General features: G+C 33.6%; 1 protein-coding gene across 1 annotated transcript in view; it reads right to left on the bottom strand.

Annotated features, from left to right (window-relative positions):
• The window catches only part of LOC118185820 (trafficking protein particle complex subunit 13), a 67,131-nt gene that overhangs the window by 40,911 nt on the left and 6,379 nt on the right, over positions 1 to 19,841 (bottom strand). The window contains exons 3-5 of the mRNA XM_085820893.1: positions 15,277 to 15,445; positions 4,867 to 4,951; positions 4,633 to 4,769 (exon numbers count right to left, since the gene is read on the bottom strand). Coding sequence (XP_085677019.1) covers positions 4,633 to 4,769; positions 4,867 to 4,951; positions 15,277 to 15,445 — 391 coding nt within the window. The remainder of the gene's footprint in view (positions 1 to 4,632; positions 4,770 to 4,866; positions 4,952 to 15,276; positions 15,446 to 19,841) is intronic.

Genomic DNA, 19,841 nt, shown 5'->3' with positions numbered 1-19,841 from the left:
TCTTCCCCCTCCCCGCCCTGAAAAAGAGCTGCTTTTTTAGCTTATAAATAAAAAGTGCTATTTTATTAATCAATGAAAAAACATTACAATTCTGCAAATTTTAAGTCCAATTATGGTGAAAATTTAATGTTTTTTAACCTAAAATATAAATAGCATGAATTAAAACTGTAGTAAAATTTATGAAATTATAATAGCTTACTGTGTAATAATTTATTGCAAACTCCGGAAACTACTTATTTGCCAAGCACCAAGCTAGATAAATTTAAGATCTTAAGTTCTGCATAACAGTAACACTTGCCAAATCATGTGGATGATAAAATGTATGTCAGCATAAAAATCATATAATGTAAATACTTCACTGAAAGCAATTCTGGTATTAGTATAAAATAAAAATTTTAATTACCGTATTTGATGGCATATAAGAGGCACTTTTTTTCCTAAATTTGGTCTCAAAAAAGTTACCTGCGTCTTATACGTGAAGGTAATTGCATTCAAAAATTGTTTATTTGGCTTTTACGAAATGTGAAAACTAAAAGAAACCACACTATTGAAACTTTTTTTCCTTGTGTGTGGCCATCTAAATAAGGGTGCGTCTTATATGCCGTTAAATACGTTATTAAAGTATATTTATTTGTTTCAGTGTTTATACTATAAATTAAATATATATGAAACTATATCATTTAGTTACATTGTTAAAAATTAATAAATTTACAGCTTTTAAGAAACTCTAAAGCAATTATAGAACAATTACATTTAAAATATAAATTAAAATGTTATGCTTTTTGAAACAGAAACATTCGGAGAACTAACTATATGGGAAGAAGCCTGGAGATAAATCAAAGATCTATTTTATGCAATGAAAAAATATTGCTTTCGAATTACTCAGTTTGTTAATCAGAACAGATTGATTAAATTTTTAACAATAAATTAAAGATAGTATGCTTTGCTGAATAGCCATATTCTGAGAATTAATTATTTGCAAGATTGAGTATCTATTAAATTAACAATTTTTATTTAGTCTGGATATGTGCAATACTGCTCTTTTATGGGATCAGATCAGAACAGTTCACTCAAAGAAATAAATTGGTTCTTTTTTATAACTCATCACTCACTAACAATAACCTTGATGAAAAAATCTGCAATAATGGGTGAAGCAAGAGCAGTTAGTGAGGATGGAGTGAATAGTGGAAAGAATTGAACAAACAGTGGAATCAGGACTGGTGAGCAAGGAGATTGATGAATGATGCAGAGGCTAATGGTTTTTCATTCTCTCACAAGCTCTTACACTATGTAGATTCATTTAGTGACACCTATCTTTTACTCCATCCAACACCAATAACCGACTGCATCAGCCATGGACCCCCTGATTCAATATATCAATCCTCCAGTTTCTAAAATCTCTAAATACACTGACTACCAATAAGTATTTGGACACCTATGCAAATGACCATATCTGCGGTCCTAAGGTACGTCACGGACTCCGGTATACATCGTCTAGGAAACAGCATCGGCTTTAGTCGCATGCAAGATGCCTCGCAGTCCGGAGCTCTCTGATTTCGAGAAAGGTATAATTATCGGGTATCACAAATGTGGCCGATCCTTAAGGGACATATCTAGCGATCTGAAGTACCCAAAATCGACAGTGGCCTATGTGATTAAGAAGTGGAAGGTAAGCGGTGATTGTCAGAATGTGCCCCGAGTCGGCAGACCAACAAAACTGGGAGATAGAGACCGACGAGTGCTGTCCAGAGAAATTCAGAAGAACCGCACCCAACCAATGGCCCTCATCCGCAAGGATTTTCAACAGGCATCTGGGAGTATTGTTTCAATGAATACCATACGTAAGGAAGCACATCTGCTTGGTTTTCATGGTCGTGCTGCTGCCCATAAGCCTTTGATCACAAAGTCCAACCGCGCTTCTCGGTTAATGTGGGGCAAAACACATCGAAATTGGACCGTAGATCAGTGGAAACGGGTTCTTTGGAGTGACGAATCAAGGTTCACCCTTTACTGTTCGGATGGCAGGGTCTGGGTCTGGCGTCTACCTAGAGAACGTCTCCTGCCAGAATGCATTGTGCCAACAGTCAAGTTTGGCGGAGATGGAATTATGGTCTGGGGGTATTTCTCCTGGTATGGGCTGGGAACCTTGGTCCCCATTCATGGTAAGCTCAACTCCGATGCCTACTGCACTATTTTGGATGAGAATGTGCTTCCTACGTTGTGGCAGTTTTACGGGTTGGACCCCTGTTACTTTCAGGACAACAATGCCAGTTTTTATGTTTCAATCTTAACCAAGGCTTGGTATGGTGCCTCATCGAATGGACTGGCCTGCCCAGAGTCCAGACTTGAACCCTATCGAGAACCTTTGGGATGAGTTACATCGCCGAATTCAGGGGTGCACTACCCATGCAAAATCGGTGAAGGAACTTCTATGTCTTCTCCAAGCCAAGAGGAAGAAAAAAACCTCTAGCTGTCATACAAAGACTTGTGGAAAGTATGCCCCGGAGGGTCCACACTGTAACTACCTCTCGTGGAGGCTCTACCAATTATTGATTTTGAATAAAGTTAGTTTTTATTTTCTATCACAGGTGTCCAAATATTTATTGGTAGTAAGTGTATATATCTCATGAACTAAATCAAAAGCTACCAGTAAGTATTTTTAGAGGTTAGTAAAACAAACTGTAATTCCTACTGTGAAATTATAATAGTTTCTTTGATAAGTACAATTACTAAACTTTTATAAATTTAATTTTTTTCAGAAAGTGCCAGTATGGCAAAAGAATTTTCTTTAAAAAAAAGCAAACAAAAACTGATTCTAATGCTCACTGCAATTGGTGCAATTCGACATTTCCAATTACTTACAATGGACAAAACAACATTACATGGCATACTGAGTCCCACAAACATAAGAAGATGAAGAAGCAATAGCATCTTCCTATAACGTCATACAATATTTTTGCAAGAACAAATTAAATGAAGAGGAAAGCTTGCATTTACATTCCACACAGTCATGTACAATCAGTTATTTAGATCTATAGATTGTGGTATTGGTGTATTTAATTATGGAAAAGCACACGAGGGCTATCTGCCTAAGGGCAGGGATGCCTTCGTGGAGGACTTTCTAAGGGAAACTGGCTCTTATACACGTTACACATGAGGAAAACCACGGAAACGCCCATGCAGCCAGCCTGTTCACAGGATTCGAACGTCGGATCAAACTACCTGTGTTCAGCGACGTTACCGCTTGGCCGCTGGTGGGCTCTATACATTGTGAGGCAATAGTTAAAAATGTCATAAAACTCTTTGCAATTTCCACTACAAAAATCAAATTAGATAACATAACTTTACATAAATACTTCAAACCATAAAAACATAAAGTTGCTTCCGATTCTTGTAGGAGATTTCGATCACAAAGAAAGTGATCACATTAAAATTCTGGATTTAATCACTCTTCACACAGAAACATAGGAAATAATCACCAAGTACATTATTTATACATTGGATTCAAACAAATAACAAAGAAGTTGGTGGAGTATTATGTAGAAAATATAAATTCAAATTTTGAAGGTGTTAACAGAAAAGGAACAAATAATGCATTTTCCTGATTGAATAATCAATTAAATCATCCAATAATAGGAATAAGCTGCGCAGCACACATAATCTATAATGCATCAGATTTGTTTCCTGTAGATATTGAAGGAATATTTCATAGAATTTATAGTCACTTTTATATTTAAAAGGTTCAAGCAGAAAATCTGAAACAATTTTGAGTATTCTATTATTAAGATGGGATTCAGAATTGTATTTATGCACATACGTATGTATAGTGTATATATGTGTGATATACTCACAAAACGTTAAAAAAACGCCCCTTTGGACATAATATAAAATCTGAAAGCATTTAATTTAAAAAAAAAAAATTTTTAATATTATTTGGGAAGGAATCAATGTCCCAGACTGGCCTGGGTCACTCGATACTAAATACATCTCCATATCACTCTTCCATTACATATTTAATGAGAAAATTCAGTATTCCTGCAGATATTTGACAGAAATTTTTTACATTCCTGGAAAAATCTACAAGAATATATTTTAAAATTAGGGCAAAAATTATCATGGTTTGTTTAAAAAATACTTGAAATACAACAAAAAGAATGCATATAAAAATGGCAAATTTGCTTGACTGAAGAATTATTACAAAAATGATTGCTTGAAGGAATTGAAAATTTAATGACTTCTACTTTAAGCACCCAATATTTATTTATGTTCTCAGAAATACTGACCATTTTAAGAGAGTGGTCACTTCAATAGGGCTCATTGTATATGCATTTACTTTGGTAAGAAAAATACTTCACGTCAGACAGAATAAACAGAATTCTACAAAATATTATTTCTGTACTCAAACAAAATCAGAAGGATGGATCTACAAAGAAAAAAATTTTGCAGGAAATCCAAGTAACTAAAAATGGTCTTCTAACATTATACATAACATTTATATCAAAAATACAACTTCTATATAGGCATGAAAATAAATACATTATATATTATCAAAAACAAAATTTAATTACTTTAGGACTACAACAAAAAGCTGCATAATTAATGCTACAAAGGATTATTTTTAAAGAAACTTGCATATGGGTTCCTATTTCTTTAACTTCGTGATGAATAACATCATCTACACTTTCATCAGGGTTCAGCTGGGTGACAGAATTATAATTCCCTCTGTGACCTGAAAGCACAATTTTTTGCATTCCTATTTGAAGATCTGCCTAAAATTATTATAAAAAAGAACATTTAATATATTAATAAAATTAAAGAAATGACGAACTAACAAATTCTGATTTATGAAAGTTGCTTCCTACAGACCTGAACATGCACACTTGTAACTATTTGTTGGCTATCATTATGCACACTCATGTAGCATGAAAATGTTTCACCCAAGTAAATGTTCCTGCAAATCAATAGATGCACATAATTATATATTTCCAAATATAATCAATCCATGAATAAGTTATGTATAAAATGTTTGATTTTATAACAAAACTTCAGTTAAGACTGAAAATCTATGAAAAAGCCATATTTAAAATCACCTCACTAATTCAGCTATACATAAATTAAATACACCAGCCACTAGCACAGCTAACTGCCTAAAATTGTTATCATGAAAAAATAAACAATGATTTAACTGAGACCAGTTAGTGTACTTTTATATGTCTAATTAGATATATCACAATTTACATGCACTTTTACACATCATTCAGATTAAAAAAGTAGAAAACAATATTTTTGAAATATTAATAAATAATAATAATATTAATAAATAATTCATAAATATTCTTTTTGCATTTATTCCTTTTAAACTGCTCAGCTTGTTACTCAGTAACAGACAAATTGAATTTGAGAGTTAAATCCCTTGCACTTTACTAAATGGCAACAAGCAGATAAAATAAAAGTATTTTATTCTCAGGCAGTAAAAGCACATTGCTTTTAAATAGCCAAGTTTGTTGATTAAAAGTGAAAATTAAATATTTTACATTTTGAAGAATGGCAACAGTCTGGATGCTGGAGATAAAAATGTTTTATTTAAAGCGGCATTGACAATATTTGATTTTAAATTGCCTAGTTTGTTAATCAAAGATTCATTAAATTCATATAAAATATGAAATAAATAAAAAATTCCAAATTCAAATTTTGAGGTGCACATATTCAGGATGAGGACTATGGGTATTCAAAATTTAGTGGCTCTAGGTGCACTCATTTTCTTTTTTTTTACAATGCGAGGAAGGAACATACATACGTTTACAGATTCTTCATTACTTAATAGAAGAGATGAATTTTTGGTCATCTAGCTTAGCTAGATCTATCAGATGAGCTGAAAGTGAGAGCAAATTCCCATTCAGCTTCTATTCGAAGAATAAAAGGTGTGAGAATGCTGTTGAAAAGAAAGGACATTTTAGGCCCAAATATTAAGCATGTGCACACTTGGTGTGCATGGTGAATTTTATTTTAATTATCACTTTTGATAACCATTCTCAAGCAATCACAAGATTTTCTTCAACTGTGATCTTACTTTTACAAATAAAATATAATTCTTCATTTCTGCTATACAGTCAATAATGCTCAGACGGAAAAAAAAAAAAAAAAAAAAGGGGGGGGGGACTGCATTTTATGCTAAATTTAAATTTATCACTTTTGTTGAGCAATGTTGTAAAATAATTGTTCATATCATATCAACATAATATTTATATAAGACATATATAACATATATAACATATATAAATATCAACATAATATTTATATAAGAAGGTCTGACACTGCTTTAAACAGATGTCAATCAAGCTCTTACAAGCAGTTGTAAAATAACATTCATACACAGCTCTCTTATAGTTCTGTCAGAACAGTACTTCATATTTTCTATGAGGCAGAATATTGAGTTATTTGGCTAACAGGAAAGCATACACAGGCTATCCTTCAAGGGAAGAGGGATGTCTTCATGGATCACTTTCAAGGGAAACTGGCTTGCATTCATGTATTTAATTGTATTTAATTTTATCTCCATGCATTTTTGCATATATACATTATACCATATGTATGAGAAGTACATACCATGTACCATACACAGGAGAAATACATACCATGATACATACCATGTACCATACACATGAGAAAAATCATGAAAACTTACCTGTAGCTGTAGAATTTTAGCCTGGGTTGGAGAAATAATGTTCAACAGACTTACCATCTGGTTGGCAGATGAAAACAAAGCTAATGATCAAATGGAGAATGATAGCATTCACTCATACTTGCTTCTAGCAGAAAGAAATTATAAGAACTGCTTGGAAATTCTAAGTTTATGAAATTCTAATTTATGTGCATTAATTACAATATACAAAATATTACGAAATTCTAATTTATGTAAATTAATATCAAAGAGAATAATACTGCTAGATTGACCCGAGTTTAAAATCTCAGCAAAAGGACAGCCGCATGGGTGTTTTCATGATTTTCCACATATGTAACAGGGATAGGAGCCAGTTTTTCTTAGAAAGTGCTTCATGACAGTACACCTCTCCTTAGGGACATAGCACTCATGTGCTTTGTTGCAATCAAACAAACCGATCTTCAGTTATATGAAGATAAACTAGTCTTCTAGCTATAATATTATTTTGAAGCTTTAATTATTTTTAGCTGCTTTTAAACTCATATTAAGTGAACCCCAAACTTCAGAAATAAAAAAAAAAATTGTCAAAAATTTTCGCCTTATACAAGGAAACATATGGTATAATGTATATATGCAAAAATACATGGAGATAAAATTAAATACAAGTATGTAAATTAATTTGTTTTAAAAATACTGCTAATAACAGAGATTAATTAATTCTTTAACTTGTTGGTATTGTTATGAATTTTGTATTTAGATAGCTAATTTCAGTAGAATTATAATTAAAATTGTTTTATCTCCCCGTGCAATGCAGCTCATGAAAAATTTTAAGAGAAAGCTACACCGAAAAAGTAAAAATATGAGAGCATGAGTACTTAAAATTGAATAAATGGATATCCCTTTTATTTGTACTGAAATTGAATAAATGTAATTGACTGTGTTAGTTGTAACCATAATTCCATCTTCATGTTAGTTTCCAGAAATCTCAAGGAGCAAAGAAATTACTAGAACTCTCTCGTGACTAATTGAAAGCCTTAAAATGCCGGAGAAAGACATCTTACCTCAGTTGTTTAGTTAGCTGTTGTTTTATTGTTGATTGAATAGCTTTCTCTGTGCTGTGCTTTGCATTCTATTTAACAATTTTAGTTGTTTTAAGTATAACTTCTGATTACTACTGCATGATATTGTGAACATTTGTACGAATATTTCTGAGAAAAATTTCAGCATTCTGTTTCATTTCTTTTGATAAGAAAAATTTTATTAACCTTTTATTGGACTTGTGCATTCAATCTGTTACAAACCTGTACGCATGAAATAATATTTTCACGAAACGTAATTTCAGATTGTTGAACATAATATTTATATAAGAAGGCCTGACACTGCTTTAAACAGATGTCAATCAAGCTCTTACAAGCAGTTGTAAAATAACATTCATACACAGCTCTCCTATAGTTCGACCATCTCAAACGCAAGCCTGACTGACATTCTGCTAAAACACACAGACTCGTCCAAAAGGGGCTTTATTAGATGCTGCAGATTGAAAGGTCATGTGAAACTCTTCTCTTCTCTGGAAAGAGAGAATTTATATGTTGGATGGAAAGAAAGTCCCTATCTTTCCACCCTACTTTGAGAATAATTCGGACAGAATGGTGCGTGCGTGTTTGTGCTCATGGTCGTGGATGAGGTGATCGAACTATACCAAAAAAAGTAAATTTAATTCTTCCTAAGTATATTTTTTCCTACATAATTATTTTTTATATACAGATTTCTTTTGCTATAGTGAAATATACCAGATATCAAAATCACTATTGGCTCAAACAACACTAAAATTAAAAATGTAACCAATCTTAAAGAAACTTGGACTCCCTCTAGCCAACTAGAAAGAAGGTAATAAATAGCCTCTAAAATTCTCAGAAATTCAGAACTTTCCACAAGATGACAGACCCTTTCTTTCCGATGCAACAGAAGAATGTTTCCAACCTATAACTCTGTCAAAAAATTGCCGCTCCTTAGAACTATTTGCCTCTGAACGAGCAAAACACGTGCTTTCAACCCCAGCGAAAAGACAAAAATGCAGCTGGGCAGTCTGACCCCTAACCTCCAAAGAAGCCGACTCGTGAGAAACGGAAATACACCCGCGCCCTTTTAACTGTAACACATATTCTGCCAAACTTTAAAGAGCTTTGATGTAAATGTCGGAGAAAGACATCTTACCTCAGTTGTTTAGTTAGCTGTTGTTTTATTGTTGATTGAATAGCTTTCTCTGTGCTGTGCTTTGCATTCTATTTAACGATTTTAGTTGTTTTAAGTATAACTTCTGATTACTACTGCATGATATTGTGAACATTTGTACGAATATTTCTGAGAAAAATTTCAGCATTCTGTTTCATTTCTTTTGATAAGAAAAATTTTATTAACCTTTTATTGGACTTGTGCATTCAATCTGTTACAAACCTGTACGCATGAAATAATATTTTCACGAAACGTAATTTCAGATTGTTGAACATAATATTTATATAAGAAGGCCTGACACTGCTTTAAACAGATGTCAATCAAGCTCTTACAAGCAGTTGTAAAATAACATTCATACACAGCTCTCCTATAGTTCGACCATCTCAAACGCAAGCCTGACTGGCATTCTGCTAAAACACACAGACTCGTCCAAAAGGGGCTTTATTAGATGCTGCAGATTGAAAGGTCATGTGAAACTCTTCTCTTCTCTGGAAAGAGAGAATTTATATGTTGGATGGAAAGAAAGTCCCTATCTTTCCACCCTACTTTGAAAATAATTCGGACAGAATGGTGCGTGCGTGTTTGTGCTCATGGTCGTGGATGAGGTGATCGAACTATACCAAAAAAAGTAAATTTAATTCTTCCTAAGTATATTTTTTCCTACATAATTATTTTTTATATACAGATTTCTTTTGCTATAGTGAAATATACCAGATATCAAAATCACTATTGGCTCAAACAACACTAAAATTAAAAATGTAACCAATCTTAAAGAAACTTGGACTCCCTCTAGCCAACTAGAAAGAAGGTAATAAATAGCCTCTAAAATTCTCAGAAATTCAGAACTTTCCACAAGATGACAGACCCTTTCTTTCCGATGCAACAGAAGAATGTTTCCAACCTATAACTCTGTCAAAAAATTGCCGCTCCTTAGAACTATTTGCCTCTGAACGAGCAAAACACGTGCTTTCAACCCCAGCGAAAAGACAAAAATGCAGCTGGGCAGTCTGACCCCTAACCTCCAAAGAAGCCGACTCGTGAGAAACGGAAATACACCCGCGCCCTTTTAACTGTAACACATATTCTGCCAAACTTTAAAGAGCTTTGATGTAAATGTCGGAGAAAGACATCTTACCTCAGTTGTTTAGTTAGCTGTTGTTTTATTGTTGATTGAATAGCTTTCTCTGTGCTGTGCTTTGCATTCTATTTAACGATTTTAGTTGTTTTAAGTATAACTTCTGATTACTACTGCATGATATTGTGAACATTTGTACGAATATTTCTGAGAAAAATTTCAGCATTCTGTTTCATTTCTTTTGATAAGAAAAATTTTATTAACCTTTTATTGGACTTGTGCATTCAATCTGTTACAAACCTGTACGCATGAAATAATATTTTCACGAAACGTAATTTCAGATTGTTGAACATAATATTTATATAAGAAGGCCTGACACTGCTTTAAACAGATGTCAATCAAGCTCTTACAAGCAGTTGTAAAATAACATTCATACACAGCTCTCCTATAGTTCGACCATCTCAAACGCAAGCCTGACTGGCATTCTGCTAAAACACACAGACTCGTCCAAAAGGGGCTTTATTAGATGCTGCAGATTGAAAGGTCATGTGAAACTCTTCTCTTCTCTGGAAAGAGAGAATTTATATGTTGGATGGAAAGAAAGTCCCTATCTTTCCACCCTACTTTGAGAATAATTCGGACAGAATGGTGCGTGCGTGTTTGTGCTCATGGTCGTGGATGAGGTGATCGAACTATACCAAAAAAAGTAAATTTAATTCTTCCTAAGTATATTTTTTCCTACATAATTATTTTTTATATGCAGATTTCTTTTGCTATAGTGAAATATACCAGATATCAAAATCACTATTGGCTCAAACAACACTAAAATTAAAAATGTAACCAATCTTAAAGAAACTTGGACTCCCTCTAGCCAACTAGAAAGAAGGTAATAAATAGCCTCTAAAATTCTCAGAAATTCAGAACTTTCCACAAGATGACAGACCCTTTCTTTCCGATGCAACAGAAGAATGTTTCCAACCTATAACTCTGTCAAAAAATTGCCGCTCCTTAGAACTATTTGCCTCTGAACGAGCAAAACACGTGCTTTCAACCCCAGCGAAAAGACAAAAATGCAGCTGGGCAGTCTGACCCCTAACCTCCAAAGAATCCGACTCGTGAGAAACGGAAATACACCTGCGCCCTTTTAACTGTAACACATATTCTGCCAAACTTTAAAGAGCTTTGATGTAAATGCCGGAGAAAGACATCTTACCTCAGTTGTTTAGTTAGCTGTGTTTTTATTGTTGATTGAATAGCTTTCTCTGTGCTGTGCTTTGCATTCTATTTAACGATTTTAGTTGTTTTAAGTATAACTTCTGATTACTACTGCATGATATTGTGAACATTTGTACGAATATTTCTGAGAAAAATTTCAGCATTCTGTTTCATTTCTTTTGATAAGAAAAATTTTATTAACCTTTTATTGGACTTGTGCATTCAATCTGTTACAAACCTGTACGCATGAAATAATATTTTCACGAAACGTAATTTCAGATTGTTGAACATAATATTTATATAAGAAGGCCTGACACTGCTTTAAACAGATGTCAATCAAGCTCTTACAAGCAGTTGTAAAATAACATTCATACACAGCTCTCCTATAGTTCGACAATCTCAAACGCAAGCCTGACTGGCATTCTGCTAAAACACACAGACTCGTCCAAAAGGGGCTTTATTAGATGCTGCAGATTGAAAGGTCATGTGAAACTCTTCTCTTCTCTGGAAAGAGAGAATTTATATGTTGGATGGAAAGAAAGTCCCTATCTTTCCACCCTACTTTGAAAATAATTCGGACAGAATGGTGCGTGCGTGTTTGTGCTCATGGTCGTGGATGAGGTGATCGAACTATACCAAAAAAAGTAAATTTAATTCTTCCTAAGTATATTTTTTCCTACATAATTATTTTTTATATACAGATTTCTTTTGCTATAGTGAAATATACCAGATATCAAAATCACTATTGGCTCAAACAACACTAAAATTAAAAATGTAACCAATCTTAAAGAAACTTGGACTCCCTCTAGCCAACTAGAAAGAAGGTAATAAATAGCCTCTAAAATTCTCAGAAATTCAGAACTTTCCACAAGATGACAGACCCTTTCTTTCCGATGCAACAGAAGAATGTTTCCAACCTATAACTCTGTCAAAAAATTGCCGCTCCTTAGAACTATTTGCCTCTGAACGAGCAAAACACGTGCTTTCAACCCCAGCGAAAAGACAAAAATGCAGCTGGGCAGTCTGACCCCTAACCTCCAAAGAAGCCGACTCGTGAGAAACGGAAATACACCCGCGCCCTTTTAACTGTAACACATATTCTGCCAAACTTTAAAGAGCTTTGATGTAAATGTCGGAGAAAGACATCTTACCTCAGTTGTTTAGTTAGCTGTTGTTTTATTGTTGATTGAATAGCTTTCTCTGTGCTGTGCTTTGCATTCTATTTAACGATTTTAGTTGTTTTAAGTATAACTTCTGATTACTACTGCATGATATTGTGAACATTTGTACGAATATTTCTGAGAAAAATTTCAGCATTCTGTTTCATTTCTTTTGATAAGAAAAATTTTATTAACCTTTTATTGGACTTGTGCATTCAATCTGTTACAAACCTGTACGCATGAAATAATATTTTCACGAAACGTAATTTCAGATTGTTGAACATAATATTTATATAAGAAGGCCTGACACTGCTTTAAACAGATGTCAATCAAGCTCTTACAAGCAGTTGTAAAATAACATTCATACACAGCTCTCCTATAGTTCGACCATCTCAAACGCAAGCCTGACTGGCATTCTGCTAAAACACACAGACTCGTCCAAAAGGGGCTTTATTAGATGCTGCAGATTGAAAGGTCATGTGAAACTCTTCTCTTCTCTGGAAAGAGAGAATTTATATGTTGGATGGAAAGAAAGTCCCTATCTTTCCACCCTACTTTGAGAATAATTCGGACAGAATGGTGCGTGCGTGTTTGTGCTCATGGTCGTGGATGAGGTGATCGAACTATACCAAAAAAAGTAAATTTAATTCTTCCTAAGTATATTTTTTCCTACATAATTATTTTTTATATGCAGATTTCTTTTGCTATAGTGAAATATACCAGATATCAAAATCACTATTGGCTCAAACAACACTAAAATTAAAAATGTAACCAATCTTAAAGAAACTTGGACTCCCTCTAGCCAACTAGAAAGAAGGTAATAAATAGCCTCTAAAATTCTCAGAAATTCAGAACTTTCCACAAGATGACAGACCCTTTCTTTCCGATGCAACAGAAGAATGTTTCCAACCTATAACTCTGTCAAAAAATTGCCGCTCCTTAGAACTATTTGCCTCTGAACGAGCAAAACACGTGCTTTCAACCCCAGCGAAAAGACAAAAATGCAGCTGGGCAGTCTGACCCCTAACCTCCAAAGAATCCGACTCGTGAGAAACGGAAATACACCTGCGCCCTTTTAACTGTAACACATATTCTGCCAAACTTTAAAGAGCTTTGATGTAAATGCCGGAGAAAGACATCTTACCTCAGTTGTTTAGTTAGCTGTGTTTTTATTGTTGATTGAATAGCTTTCTCTGTGCTGTGCTTTGCATTCTATTTAACGATTTTAGTTGTTTTAAGTATAACTTCTGATTACTACTGCATGATATTGTGAACATTTGTACGAATATTTCTGAGAAAAATTTCAGCATTCTGTTTCATTTCTTTTGATAAGAAAAATTTTATTAACCTTTTATTGGACTTGTGCATTCAATCTGTTACAAACCTGTACGCATGAAATAATATTTTCACGAAACGTAATTTCAGATTGTTGAACATAATATTTATATAAGAAGGCCTGACACTGCTTTAAACAGATGTCAATCAAGCTCTTACAAGCAGTTGTAAAATAACATTCATACACAGCTCTCCTATAGTTCGACAATCTCAAACGCAAGCCTGACTGGCATTCTGCTAAAACACACAGACTCGTCCAAAAGGGGCTTTATTAGATGCTGCAGATTGAAAGGTCATGTGAAACTCTTCTCTTCTCTGGAAAGAGAGAATTTATATGTTGGATGGAAAGAAAGTCCCTATCTTTCCACCCTACTTTGAGAATAATTCGGACAGAATGGTGCGTGCGTGTTTGTGCTCATGGTCGTGGATGAGGTGATCGAACTATACCAAAAAAAGTAAATTTAATTCTTCCTAAGTATATTTTTTCCTACATAATTATTTTTTATATGCAGATTTCTTTTGCTATAGTGAAATATACCAGATATCAAAATCACTATTGGCTCAAACAACACTAAAATTAAAAATGTAACCAATCTTAAAGAAACTTGGACTCCCTCTAGCCAACTAGAAAGAAGGTAATAAATAGCCTCTAAAATTCTCAGAAATTCAGAACTTTCCACAAGATGACAGACCCTTTCTTTCCGATGCAACAGAAGAATGTTTCCAACCTATAACTCTGTCAAAAAATTGCCGCTCCTTAGAACTATTTGCCTCTGAACGAGCAAAACACGTGCTTTCAACCCCAGCGAAAAGACAAAAATGCAGCTGGGCAGTCTGACCCCTAACCTCCAAAGAAGCCGACTCGTGAGAAATGGAAATACACCCGCGCCCTTTTAACTGTAACACATATTCTGCCAAACTTTAAAGAGCTTTGATGTAAATGCCGGAGAAAGACATCTTACCTCAGTTGTTTAGTTAGCTGTTGTTTTATTGTTGATTGAATAGCTTTCTCTGTGCTGTGCTTTGCATTCTATTTAACGATTTTAGTTGTTTTAAGTATAACTTCTGATTACTACTGCATGATATTGTGAACATTTGTACGAATATTTCTGAGAAAAATTTCAGCATTCTGTTTCATTTCTTTTGATAAGAAAAATTTTATTAACCTTTTATTGGACTTGTGCATTCAATCTGTTACAAACCTGTACGCATGAAATAATATTTTCACGAAACGTAATTTCAGATTGTTGAACATAATATTTATATAAGAAGGCATGACACTGCTTTAAACAGATGTCAATCAAGCTCTTACAAGCAGTTGTAAAATAACATTCATACACAGCTCTCCTATAGTTCGACCATCTCAAACGCAAGCCTGACTGGCATTCTGCTAAAACACACAGACTTAAACACACAGAGTTTAAAAAAATCTAAATACTAAACATTAATTCTAAAATAATAATAATACAAATTCATTAAACACAGTAAAATAATATAATAATTGTACCAAATAATACATAACAATTTTCCATAACAAATACCTATTTTACAATCCACATTAAAATTAATTATTTCCTTAAATATAACAAATATATTACCCAAAACTTTGTGGTAACATTAATAAGTTCCCTGAGCTAAAATATTCTAAATTCTCTGGGGAGCCAAAATCCTGTTTCAAGGCAGCATTCAATAAATTGCATGTAAAATACCTAGAATCACTAGCTACAGGTTGTGTCGTATAAAGTGATGGTCTGGTAAGCCTCATCACTATAAAAATAAGAAGAAAGCATTAACAAAAGGACATAAGAACATATAAAAATATTAAAAAGTGGTACTTTTTGATTATTTGCACCCACACAGAAAATTCACAAACTCATTGAGGACTTTGGAGAGTATTTGTAAATTCATTGCCAACTTTGAACAGAAATGTTAGTTTGGGTATCATTTATTGTTAATGTTTATTTCAATGATGCATTCAGTGCCACCCAATTTTTTACAACCTTCTTTTCCCATCTAAGAAACACATATTTCTTGGTTTTTGGTGCTGTTGTTCTTCCCGTGTACACAGTGATTGGTTTTTGCTTAAAAGGAAAAAAATCAGAGAATTGAGTAAACTGGGCACACACTGCACCAAAATCCTAAAATGACAAGGGAAAAAGAGGTACATGATGCCTTTAAGTGAGCCACGTTACTCTCAATGCATGCCAAAAAATAAGTTTTAGATTTTGCCGAAGATGATGAAAACTGCAGTAACAGTCGACTGCTGAAATAAAATTCTGAATTTTCCACAGCAGGATCATATTATTCAGACTCATTGGTGAAAATATCAAGAGAAATGTAAAGCCATCTCAGGAGAAACTACTAGGGTCACCATATAAACACCTTCTGGCACTATCTTTGATTTCTACATGAATACTGTTACGTTATTTTCTTCCTTCACGTTCGTACGGGGTTCGTAGATTTGGAGTGAATAACGACGACACTTGATGAAGTATCAAAACACACTTTATTTGCCAGTATTGTCAGGACAGCTCCAAAACACGTTTTACAATCGATGAACTACTATAAACATGCTGACACGATCAGCGACACAGCCTTCAGGTTATCAGGCTATCACGGTGGAGACAGCTTCCTGCAAAGCACCCGACTCTGCTTGGTCGTTCTCGGAACTCCATGTACTCTCGAGACTCTTTACGGTACAACTCGCGATGCACTCGACGACACACGAGCACAGCTCCCAACTCTTCGGTTCAATCGTTCCCAGAACTCAACATGCTCTCTCGACGATGCACTAACCGTGATACATTAACAGACTCCTTTGGTGCACTCGACAATCCACTCGGCACTCGCTGCCCGGCTGTCAACTCGATCGACTCCGCAGGGATTGACTCGCTAGGCGAGACACACTCACTCTCGATGAGAGACACACACTCAATGACTATCAGCTCACTAGACAAGGCACACACACACTTACTGATTGCGGACCAGCAGGGCTTATATAGCTTTTGGCTTGTGTTCGGAAACATTCTGGGCTAAACTGGCAAGAATTCTTTCCAGAAGGTTCTCCAACCGTCCATGGTATATTGGGAATTTTGTCACCAAATGGGCGATTTCTCATCAAATGTGGCAACCCTGCCTTCCATTGCCATTTTATGGCAACCCAAAACTGCTTTGCGGGGAAGCCATCTCACCGCACCTTTACATTTCGTAACAATACTTTTGACAACATAGAGGGTTGACTAATCATTACGTTTTTGCAAATGAGGATAATCAGAAAGCACCAAAAACTTTTATGTTATTAACTGACAAGAAAATACCACTAGTGGATAAAATAATATACCAGATTAATTTTAATTACTAATAAATTTCAATCTTTATGTAATAACAGTTAAAATTTGAAAAGAAAAAGATTAATGCATTTTAGAGAACACCATATTTTTTTTAGGACTGAAACAGTTTTTTACTCTAAAAGTATACTGAATTAGGTTTAACAAAGCAATTAACACTTACTGCCCCTTTACAGAATAAGTCTCATAAGTTTTCCAGAATCTTGGATCTTCTTTCTTCTAGAAACAATAACTCTTCTAAGTTCAAGTTTATGCCACTAGGCCTTTTGCAGTAATAAAAAGAATTCTCACAATAAAAACAATGTCATCCAGAGATGACATCATTAATGGAAGTTTTCTGAATGACTAGCATAATATATTTGCAATGTTTAAAAACAAAAGTGGAAAATTTTTAACATAAACTTCAAACAGTTCTTACTTTCAGGATAGCATACTGATGGAAAATGAAATCCCACCAGCAAGAAGAAATCAGTTTAGAACAGTGGCATTCAGACTATGGGTTATGACTCCAAGGTTGCAAGGTAGATAAAAATCCTAAAAAATCTAAATTCATGGCATAAAACTAAGGGTCAACACTCTGATTGAAATCATGGAGTGGTCTTTTGGGGTTGCTTGAATTTTTATGGAGGTGCACTGCCGAAAAGTTTGAATACCATTGGTTTAGAGGAACAAAATGTAAGCAAAACATTTGAATAGGTAGCATATTTATTTGATTAATGTTTCAAGGTCACAGGTTAAAGCATGTGTGAGAAAAGCCATTTAAAATAAGTAAAGATGGTATATTAATAACTGCTGTAGTAGCCATGATGTTGATGCAAAAGTACATCCATTGTGTAATATGTACAGCTACCATATGTCACTTTGTGGGATGGAGTTCTACGTCTGCTATACACCGTGTTTCAAAAAGAATATAAGTATTATAAAGTGTTATTTGGTCCAAACTATACCTTCTTGGTGTTCAGATTTCTAGTGTATGTCAGGTATCCACAGAAATTCTCTTTACTGATTACAAGCATGGGTGCTTTCACTATACGTATGGCTGACTGTATGCATGCATGAACTTCTGTATTCAAGTATTTAACACAAAATTTTTTTTGTTTGACATATATACTTTGAACTTCTTTACTAGAAATTTATTTCATAATCTGCACTCTTGTTTAACATTTAACTGTTTTTCATTATTTTGATTTAAAGAAATCCATCAAGGTATCTGCAAAAGCAATTTAATTAAGTTAAAATGTTAATCATAAGATGTCCCAATTTAATAAAAACTAGAGGATTATATATGTGGAAAACATATTGGTTTAATTCAATTTTTTAATGGCAGACAGAATTTTACATAAACAAGAAAGAGAATTATAAATGCCTATTTCATTTTTTAGACTTCTGAAAATTAAATTTGGTGATGAAGAACGGGAACAAGACAAATCCCAAAGTTTATTTCTCTATAGCATTGCCATTCATAATTACAATTTTAGTTTAGCAGGCTGTACATCAAAAGTAATGGAAAAGTGTTCAATGAAACAATTTAATAGAAGAAAACAAATATCATTGTCCCATTTTCAATTTCAACTAGAAGTTTTACATTTCATTTTAGCTTTATTTACCCAATCTCAAGTTAACCTTCCTATTACTTATTTCCACATTTACTGTGATGCTCTTTTGAAATTACACTTATTTTAATACATAACTTTATATATATATTTTTTAATCATGTGGAAAAAAAAAAAAAAAAAAAAAAAAAAAAAAAGAACTGATTTTTGCAAAGGATTTTTCTAAAAGAAACTAGCTTGTGTATTAGATGTGATGAAAATAACAAAATGAGAATGCCGCACCAAATGCACAGTAAATCACGCTTGAACTTTTAAGAACGAGAATCATATGTTCTGTCAAATTTATATGAAATACACAATACCTAATATCGTATTAGTGCTAATCTTGTCATAACTACAACAGCATTTAAACACAATTAGCTGCTAAAGATTTTTTTTCTGTAAGAGTACATGTATATTTCTCTACATTTTTTAAAAAACTTCTTTTGGCTAATCTTTGGAATATGGTAACAGGCAGTTTGGCGACATTTTGGTAGGCGATAAAGGTTACTACCTAGGACTTTGGCAATAATGTGAGAAGTACCCAGTTCCAATTACGGATTATTTTGTCTGAGAGAAATGAGAGATCATGATATATGTCATGTGACATTTATGGACGAATGACAGCTCTTTAATCGGAAAAGGGGGGAAATTTGGAAAAATATCTGCAGTACTTTATAGCATTTTGTATTTAGCTTCAATCTGTGTTGTGTGAAACAGTGTTGCTTAATTTTTGGATCCCACGGCCCTATCTAAAGTGAATTCGAAATTTTTATTGCGTTTATCTGATAATCCAAAAGAATTGCTTGAATGATTAATTGCGGATAAGTATGAATGTCTAACATGTGGGAATGAAATGAGATTGTGTGAAAAGAAGGATATTACAGATAAGTTTGAATGGCGGTGCAAGAAATCTGGTGAAAATGGACATTTTGTGATCCGCCATGCACTCAAGATTCTGTAGAAGATTAGGTAAGTTAGTATTTTTAATCATTTGAGGATATTATTCTTATGCATTGTTCTAAATATAAGGAATAAATAAATTAATATGCTATTATTGAAAAATTTTTATTAGCAATGAATTAGTTTAAAGTAATTAAGATTTTAAGCTAATTTTTATTAATTTAATGTATGTGTTTATTTATATTTTAAGTAGTGTTTTTTAATTTAATTATATTTTAATTAAATGATAGTGATTTTGTGAATTATATGTTAGTAGCATTT

Source organism: Stegodyphus dumicola, chromosome 7, assembly GCF_044657685.1.
Source record: "Stegodyphus dumicola isolate Sdum_Otavi_A_Nest chromosome 7, ASM4465768v1".
NCBI lineage: Eukaryota > Metazoa > Arthropoda > Arachnida > Araneae > Eresidae > Stegodyphus > Stegodyphus dumicola.
This window is presented reverse-complemented; position numbering and strand designations above follow the sequence as displayed.